The sequence below is a fragment of the Vigna umbellata genome, chromosome 2, assembly GCF_029865625.1.
Source record: "Vigna umbellata cultivar VRB3 chromosome 2, Vumbellata_1.0, whole genome shotgun sequence".
In the NCBI taxonomy this organism is placed as follows: Eukaryota; Viridiplantae; Streptophyta; class Magnoliopsida; order Fabales; family Fabaceae; genus Vigna; species Vigna umbellata.
This window is the reverse complement of record NC_142166.1, coordinates 17,216,765-17,237,026: the sequence shown is the minus strand read 5'-3', so window position 1 is coordinate 17,237,026 and position 20,262 is coordinate 17,216,765. Positions and strand designations below refer to the sequence as shown.

General features: G+C 34.4%; 1 protein-coding gene across 6 annotated transcripts; it reads right to left on the bottom strand.

Moving 5' to 3' along the window:
* Positions 1-3,522: 3,522 nt before the first annotated feature.
* LOC124830870 (Pseudouridine synthase family protein) lies at positions 3,523-17,423 on the bottom strand. 6 transcript variants are annotated; one of them, XM_088106316.1, is made up of 13 exons: positions 17,259-17,418; positions 17,099-17,142; positions 16,912-16,989; positions 16,733-16,822; positions 16,467-16,567; positions 16,306-16,393; positions 15,780-15,903; positions 15,506-15,558; positions 13,663-13,728; positions 6,787-6,843; positions 5,617-5,727; positions 4,517-4,752; positions 3,523-3,847 (listed from the first exon to the last, which is right to left on the bottom strand). In XM_088106316.1, the coding sequence occupies exons 1-13, from the start codon at positions 17,353-17,355 to the stop codon at positions 3,745-3,747; spliced, it is 1,248 nt and encodes a 415-aa protein (XP_087962442.1). In that variant the 5' UTR covers positions 17,356-17,418; the 3' UTR covers positions 3,523-3,744. The 6 variants fall into 6 exon arrangements, with proteins under 6 accessions (XP_087962442.1, XP_087962443.1, XP_047160681.1 ...); XM_088106317.1 differs by having other exon boundaries at positions 15,506-15,588; positions 15,814-15,892; positions 17,259-17,417; XM_047304725.2 differs by lacking the exon at positions 16,733-16,822 and having other exon boundaries at positions 17,259-17,417.
* Positions 17,424-20,262: the final 2,839 nt, after the last annotated feature.

The window sequence follows — 20,262 nt, the reverse complement described above, 5'->3', positions numbered from 1 at the left end:
TTTATATACACCCACAACGTACGGGTAGGTATAGTGATCATCATCGAAATAAATGTGTTTGGTTTATATCTTCAAACCTTTTTTAATATATTTATTTTCACTTTATTCACTCAATGATGGACAAATATGTGTTCAATATCTTGAAAACAACAGAAAATGTATTCATATTATATTAGAAAGTAGGTGGACAATAGAAGACAATTTGGAAATTTTTCGTCCTTTCTGTCTCTCTCTCTCCCCATCAAAATTAATTCCGCGGAAAAAAAATGATTGATCACACATATTTGGGCTGCTGATCTGTGTCCGCTTTTAGTAGGATGTCGCCTTCTGAACAAGATATGAAAAAAAAATATGGAGGAGTTTGTTCCAAATGTCTCACAATGTTGAACTTTAGAGTGGGGATAAACTCGATCAGAAAGAAACGTTAGGCGTCGGAAATGCAAAATTAATAATAGAAGAAGCACTAGCCAAACCAAAGAATTGATGGGGGCCACCACAAAGAGAAGAAATAACAATAATAATGCAAATAATAGTTATTCATGCGTCTCAAGATAAGCATTCTAGGGCATTACGCAAATTCTTAAAAAGTTTCCTATGATTGTCTTTTGATGGAGATAACCTTCATGCCATGCACCAAACAAAAACACAAAAACATACACGGTTAGGTGTGCACACAATCTACTAGGAACAAAGAGGGAGATAAGGGTGATGTAACAAAGCACTTGTTTTGGGAGAATTTAAAGCTCCTCAAGTCATCTATCAAACACGTCTTCTTCTAATGCTTTAATTATCTCTTTCTATTCACATACATCAATAAAATGAAATATGTGTTCGTTACATTTTTTTCCTTTTTAATGTTTTCTAGTGGTTAACCTCGAGTTGGTGCCAATGATTGCATCATAATGTGTCCTAGATAGATATGATTTTGGTGATTAGTTTGATTTTTGAAGAAGTATTGTTGCACCATGTGTCCTGCATAAACTTTTGGGCGGGCCAAGATTACATCATGCTTTATTTCCACCATATCTTACTATTCTTCCTACTTTTTTGTCTTCTGCCGTACAGTTACGGTGAAAGGAGATTCATAGCTTCTGTTCAACTCATTTTGCGACACTTCAACGATGGAGATTGGTTTTCCTAGTAATAACCAATTCAACATGAACCCATGTGCTGCTTACCTTTGTAGTCTTAATCAAGTGCTCATATTTTAACCATTTCTAAAGTTAAGATTAAAAGAATAGAGATAAAGGTGTTTTTATATATTTAACCTACTTTAATTAAAAGTGAACGCATGCATCATTGTTTACTCACTCTAGAGGAGCTCAATCCTCAAAAAATCTCATGCAACGTTGTTAATTTCAGATATCTTCAAGATGCACATGCTATCATATCAAGCAAGATATTGTAGATTTGAACACAACGCACTAATGTGGATCCCTTAATTATCATTGCGTAGTTAGAATTTGTTTAGTTGAGTATAATACAAAATATCGGCACCCAAAATAAAAATATCTCGTGACCATTTTGGTTTCAACCATTTATGCTATAATGAGTTGTTTCATTCTTCATTGTAGATTTTTTAGAGACTTCACACCCTTCGTTTTTCCCATCACATTCTCACCAAATTTGATGCTGACAGTGTTAACAGTTATCAATTTGTTGAGTGAAGGCGACTTCAATGGACAATACAAATGCAAAGACTTTGGAGTTGGGCTCTAAATGTGGAAATCAATTCAAGTTTCGTTTCCTACGGCAAATACTTTGAACTATTTCTTGCCATGTCACTTCAACCAAATTCATGTTTGAACAACCTCAAATCAACAAATGACAAATATATAGTAAATTAAAGGATTGAATATTTTTATTCTCCAAAATTATTAATTTCTTTTATTCGTTAATGAAAACAATTAATTAAGGGTCTCCATGTTTTTTATGTTATTTTTGTTTTCGTTTGTATTATTGTCAACTATCATTTGTGTGGTTTGTCTGAGGTAGATTAATCTTGCATAATAATTATATGTAATTTTTCATAAATTGTAATTTAAGTTTTTTTCATAAAATTTACTGGTATTTTTTCAATAATTTTTTTTAAGATCAGATTAGTTTTTTACATATTATGACCAGTCATCATTTTAATTCACATAAAGTAAACAGTAACATAGATATAAATTACCAGTTTTTACATAATAGACACATAGTTAAGTGTAGCTAATTTGAGACATATTCTTGGTGTAACAGGTGGAAAATGAAATCTGTTAGTGTAGAATGCTAGAGAAATGGTTTCACAGACAGGGACGAAAATATGTGTTACTTTTGTTTTTGCATTATTTTAACATGTTTCAATTAAATGTTAATCTAAAATAAACATAAAAAATTTAATATCATTAAATTAAAATTATTATTTATAGAATTTATAGATAAAAATGTATTAAAATTTAAAAGAAAGACAAATTCCAATTTAAAAGATAGAAACTAAACCCTTTAAATAATATCACTTTCTACACTTTTTCTCCTTTCTTTCCTTTTTTAGTAATGCTAATAAAGCTTGAGGACTGTTGTTAGAACATGACCTCATTACTACCCATCTGAAGATAAACTCACTAATGAAGAATAAACAAATGAAGCATCAACAAAAAATTATACGAACCCATCTATATGAAATTTTCTTTTAAGAACGTAATGATAGCCCCTATATTTTTCAATAACAAAAGTAATAACTTCACTTATTCTGAAAATTTTAACTTAGATACAAATCATATATCATCTAAAAACGAGATAAAAATATCCAAATGACTACACAAATTATCCAAGAATGTTTGTATCATTCATAGACAAAGGATATTTCACTCATTGTCGGTCATTCATTTTATCATAGTAATTCAACCATTAATTTTAAACATCTGAACCTGCATGAAAAAGTTTCACCAATTTAATTTTTAGACACATTAAAATTATTAATCCATGCAAAACAATATAAAACAGTTTGAATAAAATTTTAATTAGACCACAAATGTCACCAATTAATCAAATAAAAATTATTTTAACAGAAATTAAATCACAAGTTTCTGCTTTAAAACCCTGGTCACATCCTTTAAAATCCTTCAAATTTATAACTCTATAATCTTTCAAAGAATTTCTTATGGCAGTTTTCTCTAGATAGACAGTTTTCTTATGGGAAAAAGGAAAAGAGCCAAGGGCTTAAAATAAAAAGAAACTAACAAGACATTATTGTAATAATTAAATTCAGACAGTTCAAAACAGAATAAATATTGAAATACTGTAATCACACATTAACCATAATAGAGGTAATAAAAAAGTAATTTAAACTACAAAGAAAACTATAGATGTAATCCCATTAAAAACTAATGTAAAATAACTCCCAAGACTAGAATGTTGAAGAAACTTGCTAAGAATTGTTATATCTATTGCTGCATCCATTTTCTCAAAGAGAATGTCCGTAAATGCAAAGCATTCTGGTATAACAAGTTACAAATGTCTCGTCCAAAAAGGTAAAAGTATATATAGACTATAAAAAACATTTAATCATTTTAAAATAGAATAATCTACTGATTTTCCAACGCGAAAAAATCAATAGTAACAATAATTGATCGTTCCAATCCAGTGTCCCTGAATACTAGCAAAAGATTAAATAGTTTTTCCGTAACCAGCACAACTCAGATGAAAACTCAAAAAAAGTCGTTGCATATTTGTTTGAAATTTACGATGAAAAATATATCAAATTGTCTAGATAAATTTAGCCCAATCAGGATATGGACACTCGTACGTCCATCCAGGCCCCGTGTAGCGAATACAATGTAGCCATAGACCATCTTCATCACCATCATATCTGCAATTATAAAAGCTCGACAAAAGAAAACTTAATGGTCAAGCTATCTGAGATTCACAACAAGGATAGGAAGAAAAGAATCTTCAGAATTACAAGTTTCAAGTCTTGCTATAGAACAAATAAAAAAAATTATATATTTCCATATATTAATACATAAAACAATCACAAAACAGCCAAAAACAGAAGTATAAATATTGAAAGTTAAGACATAATATTGCACCAAAAAGACAATAATATTATACAATGGCATCTACAACGTCATATTCACTCAGAAAGAGCTTTTTGCTACCAAAACACAGCCTAGAGCAACAACAATAAGCAACGTAAAGCTCCTACTTCGTTCCAATAAATATTTAACCAATTCTAATATCCTTATGTCCTAAGATAAGAAGCAGATAAATAGTAAAACCTGTAATGGCATGTTCTATTTTTCTCTAATTATGCTTTAATATGATGTAATACTGAAAATGCTCGACTACGAGAAAATCTATGCTCAACCAAATTATTATGGTCTGCCGGTTGTACTTTAGAGTTTAAACAGCTACACAGACTTGAGTACGAACAAATCTACTCTGAACTTTCTTCAAGTCACCCATATATCTTTTTCTTTTTACAATTTACAATATACAAAGCAGCAAATATTGTTTTCTAAGATAATGGGTTTCTTACCCTTTGGGTGCCAAATTTGGACAATTTGTACACATGGGATCAATGCTAAAATCTTCATTGGAATTTTCTTCGCATTCATTGAGCACTTCATCAAGATCTGATGTCAGAGAAACATCAGATATGCGAGCTGATCTATCAGCACTCCACCCTTTGACAGATCGATCAACAGTTTGTTCTGAGAGGTACAGCATGTCATTGGCTATTGGGTGCCCTGAATACTGTAAATGAACACGTATCTACACCAGAGGTGTATACTATGTTAAGCACCATATATAAATTATAGTCAATCGAATAAAACTAAAGTTTAGGATGTCTTTGGTCAGTTGAATTAATATTCCCAATCCAACATATGTCGTGTTAATCTCATCTCTTGTATTCCATAAGTTGTACAGAACAACGACAGTCATACATTTGTCTATACAGTGACAGAATGGCTGGCAAGAAACCTGCTTTACAATATGTTGTCATTGACTATGTATCATGGATACTGACAAGGATACACGACAGACACGGACAAGACTTTGACATGTGTAGTCTTCAAAATATAGGACACAGGAACACAGATCTATATATTAGATCATTATGAATTATTTCATTTAGCAACCAATATTTATATACTCAATCATCTATAAACAAGATTAGTCAAATATAATAATCTGATCATATTGTTACCTAATACAAAAATGCATCTAATCCATCTACCTAATATTTTAAAAGTGAAAAGTAATGATTATATAATATTTGTTCCATATTTCTATAATCATAATAGAAACTTAAGCAATAAGTTTACAAGCTTATGCGTTTTTAGAAAATTATTGTACGTGTTTATTAACATTATGTTGACCATGTCAAAGACAAAAAAAAATGTCCATCAAATTGGACACTTTACTGATAAGTGTCTTATGAGTGTCGTATGCACCTCGATGTCCAATATAGATTGGTAATAGAATTTTTTTTTATGATTTCTATGGGAGGTTTACACAAGATAGCAATGTTTACACCAAATACCAGACAGAGAGAATGATATGAAGATATTAAATATGCAGCTAAATTTTGAATAAAAAGAAAAAGGAAATCTAAATAAGCAACCATTTTCCTACCTGATGAGTACGGCCAGTGATAGGTTCACATAAAACAATACTTTGAGTTCCATTAGTACTAATCCGAGTAAATTTTGTAGAGGCAGCCTTCCCCTTTGCGGAGTCTCTGACCTTCATTAAAAAAGATATTTTCATTCAGATATCCCATTAGATACTTGTCTTTCCACTTATCAAGAACAAATGCCTCAAAAGTCACTTTTCCTTGGACAATGTTAGCTACTATTGAAACATAATAAAATAAGAATACCCAATATAATCACCAACATTTTGTTTTAGCTGTCATATGCGTCCATGTTTTACACATCAGATCATTTAGCAAAGACAAAGGAATCCGTGATGTTTGTTCTATTTGCATCTCTTACGATGTTTAACTTTGTTGAGTTGGAATATCTATTTCCTTGAACTCCAATCCTATAACACATTGCTCTAATTCTGATATACATGATTTGAACTATGACAAGCAATTCTGTTAATAAAAAGAAGCCAAAAGTACCAGCAAGAAAAGGCTCCTTGCTACACAAGATATGACAGAAGGTCATTGTAAAATGCCGTCCCTTGCATATGCAAAGAGACTTGTTTCAGATTCTATATCAGTCCTAAGTAGTAGCTAATCAACAAGATGAAGGTTATAGACACAAAATAGTATTAAAAGTATGCTCAAAAAGTTGTGAGAAATAGAGAAGATTGGGAGAAAATATCCCTTGTGTCTTTTGCATACACATAGGGTAGTTTATTTATAATGTAAGATATAGGTCAATGCCCTTAATACAGAATGGGCTGAGTCCAATTAACAGAAACACACATCTTAACATCTAACAAGTTTCATAACAATAGACTATATTTTAGAAAAAGAAAGAAACAGCTAACCATACAAAAGAAAGGTTGCTTTAGCATTTATCGCATATGCTAGAAAAATAACTAAAATAATACATCATAAAAGTGTTTTTCCTTGAATGCATTAATATTATAATTATAAATTAGCATTTTTTTTCCTAGAAGGGTTCATTGTTCTCCCTTCGCAAATCCTTTAAAATAGGAAACAAGTTGATCACAAAGTGACATTTTTATAATTAGTGAAAACATATCAACTGAAAATGAAAAGAAAAAACAATCTAAATGCATCCAAACATTCAATAACAAAATATAATGTAGGATCCCCAAAGGCCTCACCTCCGCTGTGCTCCTTCCTTCACGTGCATTATAGTCAATATTGGCATCAACAATTAGCTGAAAAGTAAAAACTTTGTCAAATTAGAAAATTATGAAATTTTAACTCAGAATTTAAATATTAATAATCTATATATACTAGGCAAATTAAAGTTCAGACTGAAGTTTTAGTTAACCATGACCCATTTGGAATTGCTTTTATTTTTTACATTCAAATGTTAGGCATCACTATGAATCTCAACCACAAAGTGCAACAATCATATGTCATCATATGAAAAGCTACATATAGAGAAGAGCGATATGCACTGATTCTCCCAATTTCACAATAAACAACTGTTCTGCCCAAACAGTTTCTTCTTCATATGCTACACTGCATGTTGCTGCCTGCATTTACTTATTTAGCCACAACCATCATCTAAAACTCTCATGATCATTGCCAAAGCTTCTCATAAGTTAGTAATTAATGCCTCTCCAACAAAGCTTTTCAATTTAGACCCATGGATAGACACATCTCAGATGTGATCAGCCGCCTTCTTTAAGAAAAAGATATATTCAAAAGATCAACTGCTCCCGCAATTTCATCAGATAAGACGGTTATTTACTACTGTATGAAGTTTCTATGTGCAATAGTACATTACTCATTATTCAACATATTCACAAAGTAACTGCTTACTCCATGTCTGGTGTTAGAAACTTGGATAAGTGGCAAATATATCATTTACATTTATGAGCAGACCTTGCTAGGGAATATGAATCGTAATACACTGGTATCATTTTACTTCAAGGTTAATACTACCATTTGAGAAGTTTTGAAAGCATTTACGGGTAAAGTTAAGAAAGTTCTTCTAAATTGATTGCAAACTAATATTCCCAGTTCATTTTATGTATCTTTTTGGAACTGTCCTGAAAATACTTGGATCTAATTAAAATATATAGTTTTTCTCATTATTCATAATTGTTATTGTATTGCAATTTGCAAAACTGTCAGAAACCCAAGAAGCAGGAATAGAAACTAACATGCCTCAATATATTAAAATCAAATGAAGTACATGGTAGAAAATATGCAAATTTTGTTAATACGTAAGTAGATAAGATAGACTCTAGCTTTTAGTTACTTTTCCTTTAGTTTTTGACTGTGAATCTAACATTCCAACACTAACCGACTAGAAAGAGGATACTTCCCATCTTGTTCTGCAAATGTCAATCTAGTTCTTTAGGAAGCCCTAGTGCACCAGGCCCTGACTAGGTAGGAGTTTGGGGAGAAATGCTGAGTGTGCCTTCCCCCACATACATAGAGACTGTTTTTAGGATCATGAGAGAGACTGTTTTTTAGGTTCACCCTCTAATTATACCAATGGAAGAAGGAAATTATATCGTTAGTGTTAGGATATTTATCCTATTTTATCATCATTATATTGTGTCAAGGGTTACCCTATTTATCATGATTATATTGTGTCAAGGGTTACCCTATTTATCATGATTATATTGTGTTTAGGATTATCCTATTTATCATGTACTTTTGTATCAATTTATTCTTATAAATAGAACATTATGAGAGGGTTCAATCAAGCCCTCTAGAATTATTTTACAGTTTAATTCTCAAGTTGGTATCAGAGCGGATCGATCCCGCTCTGGTTTCTGTCTCGTAATATATGTCCGGTGCCACAGTCCGTCGTCGCCGGCCACCATCCGTCGTTGGCCACCGGCCGCCATCTGCTGTCGCCAGCCACCGTCGTCCATCACTGTCACAATTCCGTTCGTCTAAACCCTTATGGTTTTCTTGTTCCTCGTTGGTACTATTTGTCTTCTTTAGAAATGGCGTCTGGCAGTACTCTTTCCTTCTCCGGAAGTCCATCAATTACCTCCGAGAAGCTAAATGGAAAAAATTACCTATCATGGTTTGCTGCCGTTGAAATGCGGTTCCTTGGCCAAGGGCATTATGACCACCTTGAACGAGATGGACGCCATGTGCCTACTGAAAAAGCTGATCAGTGGAAACAAGCAGATTTCCAGTTGTGTGCCCTGTTATGGCAATCAATGGAACCCAAACTTCTTGTATCTTTGAGGGCTTTCAAAACTTGTCACTCCTTTTGGAAGAAAGCCCAAAGCATTTATGCCAACGATATTCAACGTCTCTATGACACTACGAACAAGCTTGCATCTCTTAAAATAGCAGACCATGATATGGTGTCCTTCATGGTTGAAGCCCAATCTGCTGTCGAAGAACTCAGGATGTTTTCGGAAGCGAACCCATTAAAGGATATCAAAAAGAAACTAGACAAATTTTACATGGTGTCGATCCTTCGTGCCCTACATCCCGATTTTGATCATCTCAAAGATCAACTTCTAACTAGTCATGAGGTCCCCTCCATGGAAACATTGACCACTCGCCTTCTGCGTGTCCCGGTACCTCAAACTCAAGAAGCGCATGAACTAGTGGAACCATCTGTCATGGTGCCACACGAGGAAGAGGAGGACGTGGCACTAGAGGAGGAGGACGAGGAGGTCGGAGACATCCTCAATGCACATTCTGTAAAAGGATGGGTCATACTCAAGAGAATTGCTACTCCTTACATGGTTTCCCTTCCAAAACCGCCAATATTTCTAAGACTGAAACTTCCACTTCTATGTTTTCTCATGATGAATATCAAGAGTATTTAAGGTTAAAGTCTAACAGCTAGGCACGACCATCTCAATCTCCCAGTACATCAATCTAGGGAAGGTCAAAATTCATGGGTAATTGACTCAGGTGCTTCTGATCACATTTCTGGTAATACCTCTTTGTTCTCATCTATTTCCTTTCGAGAAAAACCTCATTTCATAACCCTTGCAAATGGATCTAAAACTTCCTCCAAAGGAGTCGGTCATGTTTCTTTGTCTCCCTCCCTCAATCTCAACTCAGTCCTTTTTGTCCCTAATTGTCCTTTTAATTTAATTTCCCTAAGCTAGTTGACCAAAATGTTAAATTGTTCAATAACCTTTGATCATAAATCTTTTGTTATACAGGAGCGTGGTTCGGGGAGACAAATTGGAGAAGGATATGAAGCTGGCGGATTTTACCATTTTGGATCTCGTCCAAGGGTGTCCTGTGTTGCTGCTCCTAATCCTAAAGTGCTACATGATCGACTTGGCCATCCTCATTTGTCCAAATTAAAAAAGATGTGTCCTGAACTTAGTGGTCTCCAAACCTTAGAATGTGAGTCATGTCAATTAGGAAAACATGTTAGATCTTCCTTTCCTAAAAGGTCTTAATCAATATGTAATTCTAGTTTTTTCATCATCCATTCTGATATATGGGGACATAGTCGTATCTCCTCCTTTGATTTTAGATATTTTGTTACCTTAATTGATAAATATTCAAGATGTACTTGGGTTTATCTTATGAAAAATCGTTCTGAATTGTTAGCTATCTTTACATCCTTTTTGAATGAAATCAAGAATCAATTTAGTCAAGTAATCAAAATATTAAGAAGTGATAATGCAAAAGAGTATTTAACATCCACCTTTTGTGCCATCTTGAGTTCCCATGGTATCTTACATCAGTCTACTTGTCCTCATACACCGCAGAAAAATGGTATAGCAGAACGAAAAAATAGACACTTGGTTGAAACTGCTCGTACCTTTTGCTTGGTGCCCATATTCCTGTCCATCACTGGGGGATGCCATCTTAACTGCATGTTATCTTATTAATAGGATGCCCTCCTCCTCTCTTGATAATAAAGTCCCTTTCTCCATTTTGTTTCCTAATGATCCTCTCTTTCATACATCTCCCCGAGTGTTTGGCTGTGTATATTTTGTTCATGACATGTCTCCAGGTCTAGACAAACTCTCCACTCGTGCTCTCAAATGTGTCTTCTTAGGCTATTCTCGACTTCAAAAAGGATATCGGTGTTACTCTCCTGAAACTAAGTATTACATGTCTGTCAATGTCACATTCTTTGAACAGACTCCTTACTTCTCTCCATCTGTTCAGGATGTTTCTATCCTCCAGCAGGTCCTTCCTATTCCAATGGCTGAGTCAAATAGCTCTACTGTCTCTGTCATTCCAAGTCTTGATCACAATCCTTCTACACCCGTTTCTCCACATACTGAGATCATCCCACACAGGGCCCCAATGGATAGTCCACCTCCCCAAGACAATGGTGAATCTCCTACTTCAGATTCTTCTCCCTCGTCACCTCTTCCCACGCCTCCTGGTGAAAATGATTCAGCATGGCCTATTGCCCTCAGAAAAGGTACTCGTTCCACTCGAAACCCTCATCCCATTTATAATTTTCTAAGCTATTATCGATTGTCACCCTCCTATTTTTCTCTTTTATCCTCAGTGTCCTCTGTTGTTATACCCAAGAATGTGAAAGAAGCACTTGATCATCATGGATGGCGACAAGCTATGATTGCAGAAATGCAGGCTCTTGACCACAGTAATACTTGGGAGTTGGTGCCCCTTCCCCCAGGCAAAAAGGCGGTTGGTTGTCGATGGGTGTATGCAGTTAATGTCGGCCCTGATGGTGAAATTGATCAGCTCAAAGCTCGGCTTGTTGCAAAAGGTTACACACATAATTGGTGTATATTGAGGGATCAGAAGATGAGCCACCAACAGAGGTGTTTGTAGACGAGGAAGATGCCATGCAGAAGGAGAAACCCTAAAAATCCAAAGTGCTCCGATTGATGCAACGACCACAGATCCAGAAAGAGGACGAGGAGGCGATCACGGCGGTTTTGATCGGCGACGAAACTCTCCGACGACGCACCGGCACGCGCGGCGCTTGGAGGCACGTGGGTGGTCCGTTCACCGCGATTTTTGTACCACGGTGGTCGCCCGACCGAGACGATTTCGATGGTGTAGTCATCGGTCGATTCTGGAACTCTGGCGTCGGTGGCGGCGGTAGCGGTTGTAGCGGCGACAACGGCAGCAGCGACAGCGACGGCAGCAACAGCAGCGATGATGTGTGCCGGAGACCGTGGAGTTGGCTGGAACGAATCCTATGCTCTAGATACCATGTGAGAAATAAAGATTGGGAGAAAATATCCCATGTGTCTTTTGCATACACATATGGAAGTTTATTTATAATGTAAGATATGGGCCAATGCCGTTAATACAAAATGGGTTGAGCCCAATTAACAGAAACACACATCTTAACATCTAACAGTATGCAAATTGCATCGATTTCTATATGGCCTCAAGCAATCCCCACGTGCTTGGTTTGGAAAGTTCAGCTCCATTGTTCAAAAATTTGGGCTAAAACGCAGTGAAGCAGACCATTCAGTTTTTTACTATCATTCTTCTCTCGGGAAATGTGTTTACTTTATAGTATATGTTGATGATATTGTCATTACAGGAAATGTTGGAATATCTCAACTAAAAGAGTACTTGTGTAGACATTTTCAAACCAAGGATCTTGGAAGTCTCAAATACTTCTTAGGCATTGAAGTAGCACAATCAAAAGATGGAGTTGTAATCTCCCAAAGGAAGTATGCTCTTGATATATTACAAGAAACAGGCATGATTGATTGTAGATCGGTAGACAGTCCCATGAACCCAAACCAGAAATTAAGGACAGAAGAAGGTGAATTATTCTTCGATCCAGAGAGGTATAGGAGGTTGGTTGGAAAACTGATTTATCTCACTATTACAAGGCCAGATCTATCCTTTGCAGCTAGAGTGGTTAGTCAGTTCATGCAGGCTCCATATGTTACCATTGGAATGCTCTCATTCGCATTCTAAGGTGTGTAAAGAAGGCTCCCAGGCAAGGATTGTTATATGAAGATAAAGGAAGCATTCAGGTCTCTGGGTATTGTGATGCAGACTGGACAGGTTCACCTATTGATAGACGTACTACAGGATATTGTGTTTTTCTGGGAGGAAACATTATTTCATGGAAAAGTAAGAAACAGAATGTAGTAGCTCGATCAACCGCGGAAGCCGAGTATAGGGCAATGGCATCACTAACATGTGAACTTATATGGGTGAAACAATTCCTTCAAGAGGTTAAATTCTGTGACATTCATACTATGAAAATGTGTTGCGACAATCAAGCTGCTCTCCACATTGCATCAAATCCAGTGTTTCACGAAAGGACTAAACATATAGAAATTGATTGTCATTTTGTTCGTGAAAAGTTGTTGACTAAAGAAATATGTACTGAGTTTATTGGGACAAACGATCAACTCACAGATGTATTGACCAAGTCATTAAGGGGTCCTCGGATTGAGTTTATTTGTTCCAAGCTTGGTACATACAATTTGTATGCTCCAGCTTAAGGGGGAGTGTTAGGATATTTATCCTATTTTATCATGATTATATTGTGTCAAGGGTTACCCTATTTATCATGATTATATTGTGTCTAGGATTATCCTATTTATCATGATTATATTGTGTCTAGGGTTACCCTATTTATCATGTACTTTGTATCAATTAATTCTTATAAATAGAAGATTATGAGAGGGATCAATCAAGCCCTCTAGAATTATTTTCCAGTTTAATTCTCAAGTGTTAGCATATATGAAACAGTTGCAGGGTTTGTCTTCAACATACTCCCTATGTTTCATTTATTCGATATTTTAGCAAAACAGAATGTTCCATTTTGAAAATCATTCTATCAATGAAGCATTAAATATTATTTATTTGTATTTATATCCTTAACCATTATTATGATGTGAGAAAAGGAAAAAATTAGATGATAACCTAATTAAAATGCAAGAAAGAGGATGTGTTCGGAAATAACATAATAAGCTTTACAATATTATAATATAGCAATAGCATTTAGTAATTCCAATGCCAAGACCTTCAAGGTCCATAAAAATAGGATGCAGAAAGTAATAAATACCAAGTACCAAGTACGGTATATGTAACACATTATCCAGACCATATAAAAATACCTCGTCCTCAGGAAATTCTCCAACTACTTTTGCAATATACTGTTTGTGGACTAAACCAGCTTCTATCTGTAACAATTAAACTCTAGTTATAATGTATAAAAAATTTCTATTACAGATATAGTCATTATACACAAAACAGAATAAACTGTGTTACAAGCATGTCAAGACATTGATATCACAAAAACAAAGGATGGACCGGTGGTGGATTGTCTAATTTTCATTCCCAGGGGTTTTTGGGTCACGGGTCACAAACTATGGGTCGAATCCATAATGTTCAAAATAGTGATCGGGTCTATGTGAAAGGAACAAAAGAGGGCCCAGAAAAAGGGATAACTAATTCGGGCCCAAAAGATGAAATAAAAAATGAGGAGGCAACTTGGACCTAGAGACAATGGCATACGCCATATGTCCTACTAACAGTTTGTTGAACGTCAAAAGAAAGGACTATGTTACAAATGTGGGGGTCCCTTCCATCCTAAACACCAATGCCCAACAGCCGACTTTGCATCATGATGATTGAGGATGATGAGTTTGAGGAAGGAGAGATGCAAGTGATGAATGGCGAAGATGAGGGAGGAAAAGTGGTTGAGCTAAATGTTATGAATTCAATGGGATTGTCAATGACAAGGCTTAGAGAAGTTAGAACCACGAAGTTGAGGGGGAAGGTGCAAGGGGTACCGATATTGCTGTTGGTGGATAGTGGGGCGACTCAATTTTATCTCCCATAAATTGGTGAAAGCTATGGGATGAAGGTGGACGAGACCCCTCCTTTGCATATCAAGTTGGGGGGTGGTTTCAAGGCCAAAACTCAAGGAGGGTGTAATGGAGTGAGGATACAACTTGCTGATTTGAGGGTGGAGATTGATGCTATGGTTTTTGATCTTGATGGCATTGACATTCTTTTAGGAATGACTTAGTTGAATTCAGTGGAAGAGATGTGCATAGATTGGCCTAAGAAAGTCATGTGTTTTAAGCACAACAATCAATGGGTTGAAATATGAGGAGAACAAGTTGGAGGAATTCCTTTCTCTTCATTTCAAAGTTTGCTTGGAAGAAGCAAGTTGTCAAGGGGTTTTTCATGACATCAGAGGCACAAATGGTAGGTGTGAATTGTCATCAAAGCAATGATAGAGCCAATTTGAGTGGTGAGGAGAATCAGGAATTGCAGCGGTTATTAGAGCAATTTGCCAAAGGGCAAGCGGACAATGTTATTGCAATACCACTTCTAAAGGAGGACTTTGTTTTTATTGATGTGATTCATGAAAGGGATGGAGCTAATGAAGATCCCTTCAACTTATATTTTAATTTGAATGATTCATATTAGATGGTTATTGTTTACGTTATAGCCATCTAGGTGTTCTTTGTCTTGGACTTGGTAGTTGGTATTTGATGATTTGGTATTTTGTTTAGGCTACTTAGACTTACCTAATTATGTATTTAAGTTGTTTTGTTTGTCAGTCATGAGTTATGACTTAATTGACATGCTTTCTTTTTTATGGCTTATGATGAACTTAAGTTTAATTAAGTATTTTAAAGTGTGACCTTGTGACTAAATATTTTTTAATTATTTATATTGTTTGTAGAGTACATCTCTCATATCTATGTAGGAGTAGGATCTACAATATGTATTATGATCCTAATTCACGATTTAGAGAGTCCCTCACGATTCCAACCATAATGCAAATTTTGACTGCCTTGGCTCAATAAAGGAACAAAGTTGCCCATTGGATGTCATGTAAATATTAAAATCAAACAGTTTAACCTTTTATTTAATATTAGAAATCAAATATTCTCTAAGAAGAAATATTGTTAATAGCAAAAGAACGTCAGTTCCTAAACTCACCTGTTGCCTAAAGATGTCAGCTTTTGCAGCATTTCTCGCCAAAATAAGAAGCCCTGAGACAAGGCGATCCAGACGATGAATAGCTGAGATGATCATGTCAAGGTAAAATTGCAAATACAAATTGATAAACTTTGAAAACTAAAGGGAAAATGCAAGCACAAAATGGAGACAGGAGACACCACCGAGGCTTGATAAGGTGTGAAAAAATATTAAGGGCAAGAAAGAAGCTACATTTTATGCTAATTGGAAATGTTAAACCATATCAGCAAATGACATTTATCTCTTCTCCAGAATGCATTTTTGGATACGAAATAGAGGTGCCAGGCCATGCTCAGCTTCAAGAATGCCAACAACAGTGTTCTTCCGATATTGACCACATGGGTGTACCTACGTAACAGCTAAAATTCACAGCTTTAGCCTATACGAAATATAGAGCAAACTACCATCAATAAGTATATCACCATTACATAGGTATCTAATACAGAATTCACTAAAATTCCTGACTTCCTTTTGTAGAACCGAAGGAAATAATTTAAATGATATAAAGGAATCAGTTTTTTTCATTGCGTTTAACATACCATTAGAATTATGATCTACGTTTCAATGACAAATAGCTCTATATAAACAGGTGTTAGAAATATTATCTAAAATCCTTAATGTTTCTTCACCAAACAACTTGAACTTCAGGGAAAATTAATTCATAACAGAACTTATTCTCTGCATAATTATTTTACTACACATGAGTTATCACAGTTTTACACATAGGCACTGCACTAACCCATTTGTTAATGCATACTTACAGGAACAGATGCTGGCTTATAAATAGTTAGCACATCTGGTTCTTTTTGAAGAATAACAACATCACAAGCCATCACAGGTGGTTCATGCCTGAAACCTCAGTGGCATCAGTTGCAAGGTTTACTAAATCCACAGAATGAAAGCATAAAGTTTAAAACCAAACCTGTGTAAGAAATGGCTTATCTTTTGAGAAGGTTTAACTACGTATGAAACTGGTACAATCTCACCATCTACTTGAATCCTTCCACATTTCACTGCACTAACCTATAATGTTAAACACAAACAGTCAATTAACTAAAACTCTGGGGCAACATCAAGTTCACTGAGCTGAACACAACAAGTGTTGTATGAAGTCAAATATAAAATCAAATATATTTATTATAAAATCAAATTTTTATTATAAATTCGAGGTAACTGTCGACGACTCACCACGGTACCACACTTATCAGGAACCACAGCAAATTTCACTCCCTTAACGTGACTTTCTTGTTGATTGAGTATTGAATTATAATGAAAGGTTTGTCATAAATTATAACTACTTAAAATACCAAACTTACGATTACACAAATCATCAAAATAAAACATAAATGAGAAGGCGTAATTCTTACATAATAATCATAAGGCCGACCTTTAAACTCCTCAGCAAATAAGTCTACAATGGTTTTCCCCGCCCACCGATTTTTGACCTGCAACAACAAATTGACCATTTATGGGGTTTAATAGGGGTTTTACAACATGTAGAAGAGAGATTCTTAAATAATAAAAAATTGAATAAGGAAAACAAAACTAATATACGTGAGCGATGAATTCAAAGTAGTATGGTCTAACGAATCGTATTCCTGCACAAATTCCAACAAGGAAAGAAAAAAGAAAAAAAGGGTCACGTTCTATGTTCGTAGTAACTTTTCGTCCTTATCACTGGAATATGTAGAACGTCTAAGATATTGGATGTTACCGTTTCGAAAGACGTAATCGTGCGGGTGCGGGGGATTCGCTGGAGTCTGCCACACGATATCCATGCCCTCCTCCTCGCCTCCTCTCTTTCTCTTCATCTAACCCCTTCGCTGTACGTAAAGAGAAGAAGATTGCAATTTGGCTGCCAAAACGACAGTCTTCACTAGTCGCTGCGGCCGATAGATTAAACGACATCTTTGAATTGTGGACGCCTTTGCATGCCCTGTCGTTTCAATTTGGTAGGTAATTCGGAATAATATTCGAAAAAGTTTGTATTATAGATTACTTAATTAATCTGAAAAATAATTTTTCTATTTTAAAATATATAATTTAGAATATATTTGTTATTTTATATTATAATTTAAAATACAAAAAATATTTCAAAATATACAATTCAAAATATATTTATATCACAGGTTATACAATTTAAAATTCATTTTTTATTTTATATTTTATAATATAAAAAAATTGTATTCTAAATACAGAATCCAAAAATTTATACAATGCAAGTCATGGAAGTGCGGGAAGAAATGGCCTTGTAAATCATCTTGTGGGTGTTACTCCCTACACCACCACAACTTGCTTCCTCTATCACCTCATTCCTCTTTTACCCTTTTCTTTATTTTTTCATTCCTATTTTACCCTTATTAAAATTTTATGGTTAATATTATTTAAAATTTCATATGAACATTCATTCTCTTTATCATTCTTTCTTTTTTCATATGACAATTATTCCTCTTTTATTAAATTTTATGGTTTAATAATCTCAATAATTTATACATTTAAAATTTTATTTTATCGATAATCTATTATATATATATATATATATATATAATGATTATTACATGTATATTAATATGATATTTTCTTATCATATTTAGTTTAATAATTTAAAATTTAGTTTCAGTTTTCATATTAAAAAAGAATAAAATTTGTATTTTTTTATAAAATTAAATGACACATATGTTCAACTCGCATGCATGTAATAAGTTAGTGAAATTTAACTTTTGAAATCGAATGTCAAATGAACCAAATTGGATTTGGCTACTAAATCATTAAATAATATTGATTTAGTTTAATGCGTGTAAGGCTGTAAACTTCTGACAAACAAACTGGGCCATTTTTTTTCAAATTATCAGAAGCAATTTATCTGAATAATTTATTTCAAATTGCAAATTTAAACTTCATATCAATGTACAAGGAAACATAAATTAAAATTGGAAAATTTAAACATGTATGCCTTAAAGTTACAGGTCATAAAAGAGAAAATAGAGATATGTTAAAGTAGTGCGGCTGTTATCAACATGTATGGGCAGTTCTCTTCCTTCACCGTCAGCAAAATCTAAAAACACTGCCATAGCAGCAACTCCGTTTTTCACTTTATCCTGTTTTTTCTACAGAAACAATTTTTGAAACAAGAGAGAGAGTTACAACGCTAATTGAAATGACCCAACCGTTAAACGACCCAACTGTTAAATATACAGGCAAAAAACGAAGGTCGGGCATCCGTTTGGATTTGAAACGGATGTCGACATCCGTCGACGGATCTCGACATCCGTTTCAGATTCAAACGGATGCCCGACCTCCGTTTTTCCTGGTTATCTTCTTCCTTTCTCCCAACACACACACACAACAGAAAAAAAGCAGAGGAGCAGCCCAGCACAGAGCAAAAATATATGCATTACATTTAAAAAAAAAATTAAAAATATCATCACTAACCTTGTGGGAGAAAGCACCACCACACTTCATCGTCGCACCACCGCCGCACCGCCGCACCGACGCACACCGCCCACCGCTGAAGGAGGAAGAAAACTTGTATGGAGGAAAAATGGAAGATGAGAATGATGGTGTTTGGGTGAGAATCTGAGAAGGTTGGGAGGTGGGTGAGAAGGGGTAAAAATATAGATTTTAGGGTTAAAGTAAATAATTAAAATTAAAAAGTATAAAGGTTATTTTTGTAATTATAAAAGGTTAGTTTTGTAATTCAAAAAATATATAATAGAATTGGGGAGGTGGAGGGAGAAAATGTGGTGGTGGAGAAAGTAACACCCTCATCTTGTTTGGTTGTAATATTTTTTGGTTGGAGTAACGAAGTTATAGATTCGGTTGTTGCTTCTTGCATGTCGATTTTTTCTTCCTGCACCCGTATGATTTTCAGTCTCCCATTTTACCTTTCAGAAATATTTTATTAAAAACCCTAATTTCTTATTCTTTGTTTCTTCTTGTTCCAGTGAATCCTTTGCCTCTCTTTGGTTTCTTGGTTTCGACTTCGTTCTTCCTTCACCAATGAGGCATTCGTTTTGCACGTGGAGAACCCAACACCTTCATTCTTCCTTCGTCAATGTACACCCATGAGATAATAAGATTTGGACCTTTTCATTTCATGTTTGAGTACACACACGTATGTAGTTGTTTATACTTTAACAATACAGTAAAGATAAGTCTTAATTTAAAATTCATCATAAAATAAGTCAAATTATATCAGTTACAAATTTAATAAAATTAAGAGTTTCATTAAAAGTGACAAAATTAGAAGCTACATTAAAAGTGAAGCTAGACAATCTTATATATTAGGTTTTCATTTTTAAGTCAAAGAAAGTAAAGGTGAGTCTTTTTCTTATTTCTAAAACTTCATAATTTATCAAAGTTTACAAAATCATTATTCGAATGAATTTGTAATTGAATTAAACTATTCATAATTTTAGATTTTCATAAATCATAACTAATCATGTTTAAAAAAAGTCAAGATAAGAAAAAGAAAATTATGATAATTTGAGTTGAAGATCTCACACTATTATTAATCTTTCAATAATCATATTTATATTGAGTTCAAACTTATAATTAGACTTTCTGATTCAAATGCATTTCCACTTTTAATAAGTCACAAAATTAAGACTTTATTTTACTCTCAATCCACTCGAAATTAACCAAGTGGATATTAAAACAAGTTTCATTAATCAACCCTACTAATTAAACATGTGTGAGAACATCAAACCACAACAACC

Coding starts and splice junctions, on each gene's coding strand:
- LOC124830870 (XM_088106316.1), bottom strand. CDS start 17,355: ATGAAGAGAAAGAGAGGAGGCGAGGAGGAGGGCATGGATATCGTGTGG. Junction 13,729..15,505: donor CTGACATCTTTAGGCAACAG/GTGAGTTTAGGA, acceptor TAATTGTTACAG/ATAGAAGCTGGTTTAGTCCA. Junction 5,728..6,786: donor AAGGAAGGAGCACAGCGGAG/GTGAGGCCTTTG, acceptor TTTTTAATGAAG/GTCAGAGACTCCGCAAAGGG.